At 36.6% G+C, this 9,821-nt stretch overlaps 1 protein-coding gene across 1 annotated transcript in view; it reads left to right on the top strand.

The window, feature by feature from the left end:
* The window catches only part of ABCC8 (ATP binding cassette subfamily C member 8), a 114,529-nt gene that overhangs the window by 16,437 nt on the left and 88,271 nt on the right, over positions 1 to 9,821 (top strand). Inside the window, exons 9-15 of the mRNA XM_015864139.2 lie at positions 2,287 to 2,371; positions 2,774 to 2,833; positions 3,123 to 3,179; positions 4,270 to 4,412; positions 4,985 to 5,050; positions 6,652 to 6,776; positions 9,574 to 9,650. Coding sequence (XP_015719625.1) covers positions 2,287 to 2,371; positions 2,774 to 2,833; positions 3,123 to 3,179; positions 4,270 to 4,412; positions 4,985 to 5,050; positions 6,652 to 6,776; positions 9,574 to 9,650 — 613 coding nt within the window. The remainder of the gene's footprint in view (positions 1 to 2,286; positions 2,372 to 2,773; positions 2,834 to 3,122; positions 3,180 to 4,269; positions 4,413 to 4,984; positions 5,051 to 6,651; positions 6,777 to 9,573; positions 9,651 to 9,821) is intronic.

Below are 9,821 nucleotides of genomic sequence, written 5' to 3'. Positions count from 1 at the left end.
ATAGAAAGTCAAAAAAGTGCGGCAAGGGTCAAGGGGAGAGGGCGGAGAACAGGATGGAAGGGAGAAAAAGAGGACGAAGCTGAACGAAGAACCACAAGTGAGATAAAGAAGGGAAAGTATTCCAGAAAAAAGACTAAAAGCTGAGAAAGGAGAAGGGAGACCAGAACAGACACAGAAAAAGGAGCGTGAGATGTGCCAAAAAAAAGCGTAAAAAGGGGAGAAAGTAAAAGGAACGAGGGAGGAAATGAGAGGGAATAAAAGCGCAGACTGAGATGAAAAAAAGCTTAAAAAAAAATGTGAACGACAAATAAAGCTATAAAAAAAAATAAAACAACAACTGAAATAACGAAGATTCGAAATATAAGATAATAAAAGAGTCCCGATAGAGATAATGAGCTGGAGCGTCAAGCGCAATGCAAGAGAAACTGGGAAAGGAAGGAGAGTAAAGTCAAGGAAGGATCGAAGGCATAACGAAGAAAGTGACAGAACGGTGACAAAGGAGAAGAAACGACGAGGAGGAGAAGAGTAAAGTAAAGTTCAAAAAGAAAAGCAACCGGGCAACTGGAGTGAAACGTGGAGATCGCGGATAGGAGCGAAAGAGCGAAAAAAAGGAGAGGAATGCCGAGAGAGAGAGGTGGAGAAAGAGCAACAAATGGTCATGATGGAAGGAGAAGAAAGATGATTAAAAAAGGAAGAAGCCGGAGGCGAGAAGGGATAAAAAGAAGGAGTTGTAGTGGAAGCTGGCCGTAGGACCAAGAGAAGCGGAAAGACAGAGAGAAATCAAGGAGAAAAGAAGCAAAGTAAGAAGAATAACAAAGCACGAAATCTATAAGAAGAAAAAGCCAAGAATGAAAAGAGGGCAAATAGGAAGGGCGGCGTACGAAACGGATAAAAGAATATAAAGCAACAGAGAGCGCGGGAAAAAATAAAAAAAGAAATGGCGCGAAGGCAGAATAAGGGACAGAAGGAAAAAGGGAAAAGTTAAGAGCAGAAAGTATGAAGGAGAAATATGAACGAAGAGAAAGGAGAAAAGATGTATAAGTCGAGAGAGAGCTGAAGGGTATGAAAAAAGAAAGCCGGGGGAGGGGAGAAGAACTGTGAGGAAAAGAATATAAATACTCAGGAGAGAATAAGGAAGGGGGAATAGAGAGGGAAAAAGAGAACAAAGAAGAAGGAAGACGGGAGAGGGCGTGGGAGAGAGAAAATTCAAGGGGCGGAAGAAGCCCGACAATCAACAACAAATCGCGGCGTGCAGCGGGCGCGGGGAGAGTGGTAGGGGGTTTATCGGATCGCATCATAAAGGAAAAGGCAACGAGCGGCAAGAACAAAGAAAAAAAGAAAGAGCAAAGATAAGAGTGAACAAAAGGACTAAAGCGTGTGTGTTACAGACCCGATCCCCGACGAGATCCGAGCAAAAGAACCGGAGAAAAACGAAAATCGAAAGGGACGAGACGCGGAGAAAAAATAGAGCCAAGAAAAACCCGTAACCACACAAATGAAAAAGATGAGAAGCGGTGATAAAAAATGAGAAGAAGGGAAAAAGAGAAAGGAGAAGAGAAAAGGAGAAGAAAAGAGAAAGAGGAAAGAAGAAGAAAGAGGGGGAGGAGGGGATGAAATCGCGGTAGAGCAGGGAAAAATCCGTAAAACTAAAAAGTAGAATTATCTGTCAACAAATACAAACACATGTAAAGAACCAAGTGCAGAAGTGGATCGCATAGGCGGTCGGAGCGCGGACGCGGGGAGGGCAGGAACCGAAAAATCTGGTGCGGCGGGGGTGCTGACGGATGTACGCGCGGGCGGAAAAAGGAGCGTGACGATACGAAGAAGAGGAAAGATATGAAGAGAAAAGAGAACCAGAATAAGTAACATTGAGATAATCGATGGAAAGAGAAAGAGAAGAGAAGAGAAGAGAAAGGGAAAGAGAAAGAGAAGAGAAGAGAATGAGAAAGAGAAGAGGAAAAGAAGAGAGAAAGAGAGAGAAAGAGAAGAAAACAGAAGAGAAATGAGAAAGAAAAGAGAGAGAAAGAGAAACGAGAAAGGAAGCTCTTCTCTTTCTCTTCTCTTTCTCTTCTCTTTCTCTTCTCTTTCTCTTCTCTTTCTCTTCTCTTTCTCTTCTCTTTCTCTTCTCTTTCTCTTCTGTACTGGCAAATTAATTTCAGTGCTTGTTTCAGAGTAATCTACACCGTAAAAAGCTTTCTCAGTCAGAAACAATAAAACAAGACTTCTCAATTGCTTCTGTACAAGTCTATGATTATTATTTTTTTATTTTTTTTAATCTTCCACCAGTATTTCCAGTGGTCCAACTCAAAAACCGGGCATTTTTGTCAGCAATGTTAAGCCAGGTTCTCTTTCAGCAGAAGTGGGCTTAGCGGTAAGTGTACCATTTTACAGTATGGGTACTACAAGGAAATCTTGTTTGACATTTATTTCTTCAAGGATTCCAGGTCACTGTGGAGACATCAGCTGTCATTTCTTTCTATCAGAAGGAAATACTATTTGGATAGATTTCCAGTCAAGAAATTCCCCTGCCTTTCAAAAACACATGAATTGATACCCTGGGTCAGAACAACTGTCCACCTAGCTCAAAATTTCGTCTCAAATAGTGGCAATTGGAAATGCCTGTGGGAGGACTTGCATGCTTGTCTGATTTCCCCTTGTATTCTGCCAGTGAACATAGTTATTATATTGAGAATGTTTGACAGTATCTCTCTTATTACAGTTATCATGTTTATTAATTCAGAATCTGTACTAAAATTTGGATTAACTCCTTTAGGTTGGTGATCAGATTGTTGAGGTGAATGGGGTGGACTTCTCGAATGTGGATCATAAAGAGGTAGGATTAAAACTTCTTAAGTCCATGAATATGTTGTTACAGGTTTCTTTAAGCTTCTATCTGATTCTCTTAGCTGCAAAATAAATAAATAAATATTTTGATACTGTACTACCTAAAGGCTATGCATTAAGCATGAAGTTTTGGAGATCTGAATAGATACCACTTTTTGTTTTTAGTTCAGATAGGTCATTTGGAAATTCCAACCTTGACAACCAGCACTTTTTGTCATATGTGCACAGCATGTTTACCACTAAATGCAGACTAATTTTTGTTTTATTTTAATTTGCAGGCTGTCAGAGTGCTCAAAAGTAGCCGTACTTTGACTATCTCTGTAGTGGCAGGCGCTGTAAGTAATATGTTTACAAAAGCACAATTTGAGTGAAATAAATAGTAAAAATAAATAACAAACAAAGCTATGTTTCATTGCAATGTTTTTACTGCCAAATTCGGTTAAACTGAAGCCATTTGGAGTGGCTTCCGATTATTTGTAACTACTCACAGTATGCTCAAATACAACAGTTTCAGGAATGTGTATTGTTGTGAAGCACCAGTGCAATACTGTTCACTTGCAAGGGCTGGGAATTAATTTTGTGGTAATGATTTTTCACGTTTTAGAGCTTGTGTTCTGCCTGATAGCTTCTTCTGCTGAAACACGGAAGTCTGAGCCAATTAACATTTTCTCCTGAGTAGTTAATATATTCCTTGTACAATGGTTAGATCTATTCTCTTTAGTGTACTCAACACACTGAAAACTGTTCAATTTTTAATTTTCATTGTTTGTATAACAGAACAGGATGACTTTTGGTTCTAATCTAAAGTCAGCTGAAATTAATTTCTGCTGATTTCAATGTGGCTTTCAAATAGTATTTCAATACTTTTACTGCTTTAATCCTGACAGTAAAGTGCACAGTTTTATACAAGAGCATACTTAGCATCAGTACACTAATCAAAGAAGATAATTTATAATTACCTCACAACTGAATTAAGTAGAAACAAGGTTTAATAAATCATTTAGACTACTTCGTAAGGGTTGTTACATGCTGTTTATCTGTATGGAGGAATCTGTATTTTAATTAAACTTTTACATTATTGGAAGAGACAATTGTTCAAAGGCATGATAGATATTGTTTAAAGAAATGCTCCAGGCTATCTGATTAAGCTCATCTCCTAATGAACATCCAAAGGATTTCAGTTCCAAGAGATGCTATAAGCTGCTAGAAAAAAGAGTGCGTCCCATTGGCATCATTAAAATTTTTGCTGTGGAACTCTTCAATTCCACTGTACTTCACCTCATTTCTTTTTTCCTTTCCTTGGTACATGTCTCTGTACAGAAGAGGAAACTGCAATAGATAAACTTTGTTTCTTGAAACCTCTTTTCTGGTTAAGTAAAGACCATGGCATGAAGAGAGTGATTTGTGTTGGGGTGCTGATTGCAGGGAAAGGAACTATTCATGACCGAAGAAGAGAGGCAGAGAGAAGCACATCTTCGTGAGCTGGAACGCCAGGAGTTAATGCATCAGAAGCGACTTGCACTGGAGACTAACAAAATCATCAAAGAACAGCAAGAGAAAGAGAGATTGTAAGGAATCTGTTCAGGATGATCTGAAAAATTTAGCTTATTTGAAAAGGGCAAATAAGACAGGAATAATTTTATGAAGATTCCCAGCTGAACTCGATCTTATGGAGTCTGTTCATGATTCCTTATTCTACTAATGTTTGGGGTTTTCGAAACCAGCATCATTCAAATAGGTGTACTGAGTAAAAGGGTTGCTTTGTTCCCCAGCTTTCATATTCCTGATGTTTGATGGAGTATTGGGCTGTTTTTTGATGCCATTCCCTTCTCTGTGATTTTTAGAGGATGGTAACAAATTCATGCTCATAGAATAACACACTATAGTGCTGTCTCAGAAGAAGATAGTTATTGTTAAACAGATGTGTCCTTGCTATGCAGATGATCATTAATATCCTCAAGGTTTGAACAAAAGTATGTTGAACCCTCGATCTCTTAAAGACTTCATAAAAAGAACACTTTTTCCTAATGTGTATGTATTTGCTGTGCATATATTTCATTAATTATATGCTGACGCATTTTGTACAAGTTCTTACTCAGAAAATACTATTTTTATTGTGATGTCCTAATTACTGTTATAGAAGAAAAATGGAAATTTCCCAGAAGGCTGCAGAGGAAGAAGAGAGATATCGCAGGGAAATTGAGCAGTAAGTATTGGATCTGACTAAAAACACTGTTTTCTAATAAAATTGTGTATTTAGTGAAGTGTAGTATCCCATGCATTTCAGTGAGTGCACCATGGAGTTGCAAAATAGGAAACTGAAAAGCAGCACCTGGAAAACACAAGTGTTAGGTTGATAATAAATAATGTAGAATAGTCGTGTACAGAACACCAGATAAAAGAACTGATGTGTCTCAGAACTATTATTCTGCTTCTCATGTTAAATTTTAATGGAAAGGAAGAAATGAATTTTGCAATGAAATTGGTCAAGGAAGAAACAGAAGAATGAATGAAGAGCTGGAAAACATATGTTTTAAGAAAATAAATCAGATATGCCTAAATAACAGAGGGCATTAATTCTCAGTATATTTCAAGTTACACATTAACTCCACAGATTTTTATTTTTTTTTTAAATTAAATATAATAACTAGTTTGAACATTCTTTTCAATGTGCCATGCTGCTTACTATGCTTCCAGTTTTAAATACTGACTTCCAGTGCAGATTAAATAGTGCTTTGTCCGTAAGGATATGTTTTAAATTTATCTTACCTAAATTTGGGATCTGCAAGAAAATCCAAGTGCAAATGTATCGTATGAGACCTGGATAATTTTGGCACCATTTGCCAACATACCGGTTCAAGAACGCTAGAGCCAAGAATAGATCTTAGACTGCTTAAAGGCACTGTATGTGAAACTGCAAGTTATTGGGTCATGTGGTAGTACTGTTGTAACATGGGATTTTCAGAATTTTCCTTCAAACTGTCCCTTTATTGATTGTGGTGCCTTTCTAGGTATTTTCCTTGTTTTATGAACTGCTTTTTCCTGCAGTGTGACTATTTTTCTAAAATGCTGACTTCAATGAGTTTTGTGTCTCAACAATATTTATGTTTCGCTGTCAAATGAGATGTTTTTTATAGTGAAGCCTAGAACTATGTCTTTAGGAAGCAATCATCAAAATAGAAATAAGATCCAAATAAAGATTTACCACTGGAACTTCTGACTCTAGGCATGTTGTAGATACTTTTACATTTCATGTTTCAGTTAAAGCTGGCTATTTTTCTAATATATACTTTAATTTTTAAAATGAAAAAGAAAAAAAAAGGAAAAACAGTTGGTAACTTCAGTTAAGGTGGTGGTATTGTTGTGCATTCCTCTTGTCTTAAAATTTGTGAATTTGATTATATATCTGTACATATGTATTTTGTTTTGTTTATATATCTGTATATAATATGAATTTACATGGGTACAGCTTACAGGTTATCCTAATAGCCGTTGAGGTATCAAAGACCATGAATAAATAACATTAAAATAGCTCCCTTCCCCCCCCCTTCTGAAATGTTGGAATGTGTAAGTAAATGCTCATTTAGTGTCTGAACATATTTCCAGCAAATTAGAAAGAAGTCATTAGGTTCTTCAAAAAATGACTCTTAAATCATTGAAAGGATTTTGGTTTGGTTCAAGAGGTGTTTTATGATGCATTATTTTAATGGAAATATACATATAGCAAAGTTAACAATTCTAATGAATTTACGTCTGTGTTGTTATTTTTATACTTTGTATTCATAGCTGCATTTTATTTCCACATAGGATAACAGCAGAGGAAGAGAAATTTAAAAAGGAGTGGGAAGAAGACTGGGGGCCTAAGGAGCCTCCCAAACCTCTGAAAACTGTAACTGCAGAAGTGCACTCTGCTCCTCGTTCTAAACACAAAAGTAAGTAGCTGATTTCAGTCTGATTCCTTGGTAATTTTTTTTTTGTTTGTTTCAGATGCATCAAGTTGTATGGAATGCATTGTATGTCTAAGCTGGGTTAGTGATCAGTCTGTGATTTTCAGGAGACTGGGAACATGTGGAAATTGTATTTAATGGCTCTTAGCAGCTACCCAGCTCACAAATGCTACAATCACTCAATCATGGTTTTTTGCAATCAGCTGCAGGGAAGAAAAAGACAAAAAGTTAAGTAAGAAATCATTGCTTGAAGCATGATCTCTTTAGTTTGGGGTTCAGATACTTTGCATTCTTTGTTGTTTTTGTGTTTCACTTGCCAACCTTCTAATGGAGGTGTTCTTGAAACACTGGACATGTGGTTTCCATTATATGTCCACATGAAAATAGTGTGTTTATGCTTTTTGTATACGTGATTGTACATCCATGTACATAAACCAAAAAAGAAATGCTGAATTACATACATGTAAGAGCTTTTACTTCAGTGAAGATGATGTCACTTCTAGTAAGTTTTCTTCCATTTGTAAGACGTCATAGGTTTGTTACTTTTGAAAAGGAAGGTATGAAGAAGGGGTGAGAGACAAATATTTCTGCTCTTTTTTTTCTTGTTTGGGAATAGTTTTGAGCTTCTACATTAATCATATCAGTAAGTAATTTAACAGTTTTGTATTTAGTGAGAGGCCTTGGGAGGTAAACTTTGAAAACAGAAAACTAATACAAGATTTGCAGTTTGAGTTGGAGAGAATGAATGTTCTTTGTTGTGCTCTTTCTAATGCTACCATTTTCTTCTTCCTCACTCTTATTTGAAGAATTATGTTAATTACTTAATTGAAGTGTTATGAAGGAAGGATATCACAGTCTTGTGTATTTTGTCTTGTAACCCTACTTTTGGCTTGAAAGAAATGAATGCAGTGTTTAGCTTTCATAAAATTCTAGATATCTCTTCTGTCTTGTTTTCAGCATGACCTGATTCTCTTTTATTTTGTCAGACTTGGGAACCATAGGGATGTCTTACAGCTCCCTCACTCCTCTTTTACATGGAGGAAGTGACTGAGCCCATTCTTAGCATCTCCCATTCTCACTCAGCATGAGGCCATGTGTTTCACATTGCCTGAAAAAAGAAAAAAAAAATCCTCACTTCTACAGAACTACAAGTTGTGTTGCAGTAGTCAATTGTAACCTTTAACTGTTAAGAGAACAATTGAGTAAGCAATTGAATATATTGAATGTGATGAAAAACAGCAACAAAAGCTATTACTGCATGATGATAGTAGAGTGTTGGATAAAAGACAAAAATTCAAACAGTTCTGAAGAATCTACAAGCTTAAGTGATTTTCCTGGCTCCTTTAACAAATCAATTTCTTACTATTAAGATTTTCAGATCTCCTTTATTTATTTTATGGCTGAAGTATTCTTATGTCATCTTCCTCACTCTGAGCTTTTCTGATCACTATGTTGAAAATGAAATATTAGCATAAAAGCATTTGGAGTTCATACAAAAATTGTTATTGTTTCTGTCTGTGGTCATGCATGCTAAGAGCTTGTACAGACGCAAGCATCTACTAAAGAAATCAGAATTTCTAGTTCTCAATGACCTCATCCTATGGGAAGTAAGGGTACTTGTAAGCATTTACAAAATCCATGAATTTGTCTGTGAGCTGGTTATGTGTAGCAGATGTGTTAACATCTTTAATAGACCATCTATTAGTGGGAGAAATAAATCCTGCTCTTTTTCTTTTGTTTTTCTTTATCTTTTTTTTTCCTGTTTTGTATAACCTGTAGATTTTGAAACACACCTGACTTACTCTCTTTTTCTGTTCCCATCTTGTTGTCACCTTCCTTCATGGATCCTGTTGTTGACCTTTTATTTCCTTCCCTGTCCTCTTTTTTCATGTTTTTTTTTTTTTTTTTTTTTTTTTTTTTTCATCTATTGCAACAACTCTATAAAATAGTCTGCAGAGCCTAATTTGATATCACTGGGCAGTCTGCATTTAAATTATTTGAGAGATTGAGGGGGTATTTTTTGTACACTGCAACCTTTCAATGAGATCTAAGTTGTCCAAAGGAATTTAAGCTGCTTGAAGCTTAATTTACAGTTATGAAGCTAGTCTCTACTATCTATCTAGTAGTCTCTAGTATCTACTAGAGATAGTACTACAATGACATTAGACAAAGTAAGTAGTGGAAAATGTTTTGGAGCAGGTATTTCATAATTATAGGAAAACTGGGTCATTTTCTAACCCAATTACATTTTTTTTTGTTTGTTTGTTTGAGTGAGCAAGTCAGTTTTCTTTTCATGGGTGAGAAACTGAGCTGGGGGAAATGTTTTATCCATTTAGCGTTCTGACTCTTCTGTGCAGTGTTCTCTCTGTACAGTGTTTGCCGTATAGGCAGTGCAACAGAAGGCTGTTATCTGTTTCTGAACCCAGACATCTCAGGACTTCTGGTGGTTTAATAATAGGAAAAGCCACTGACCTGTGCAAAATTTATCTTTATTGCAGAGCAGACTAATTGTCCATGTGTAAATCCTAACTGCTTTTTGAAGTTACAGGGAGTTAGAATTCGATTTGATCTGAACAAGACTTCAATCAGTCCTTTTTCTTTCTTTCTTTCCTTTCTTTACTTGCTTATTTATTTATTTATTGAGACGGGATACTTCATCACTAATTACTTTTTATTTCATGAAAACTACTAGTCACCCATTGCTGGTCTCTTTATTTCATGGGAATCTCCAGGTGACCTGCCATTTCTGTCTCCTCACTCCTTTCCTCCTTTGTTTCTCTAGTAGATTTAGAGGGAGTTGCACATGACCAACTTGAAACAGATGACATGGATGAAGTGATCATGAAGCTGGACCGACAGGTTTGCCATCCAGCCTTAACTTCCTATCCTGATTTAGATCCTTCCTATGTTTCTCTTCCTCCTGACAGTCAGTCTTGACACTGAATGATCCATCTGCTTTTGCTAGAGCAATATATGTGGTCCTTTGGTATGATGAAAGGTTATGATACTGCTGTTGTCACTGCTTTCTAA

The sequence above is a fragment of the Coturnix japonica genome, chromosome 5 (genome assembly GCF_001577835.2).
Source record: "Coturnix japonica isolate 7356 chromosome 5, Coturnix japonica 2.1, whole genome shotgun sequence".
NCBI lineage: Eukaryota > Metazoa > Chordata > Aves > Galliformes > Phasianidae > Coturnix > Coturnix japonica.
This window is presented reverse-complemented; position numbering and strand designations above follow the sequence as displayed.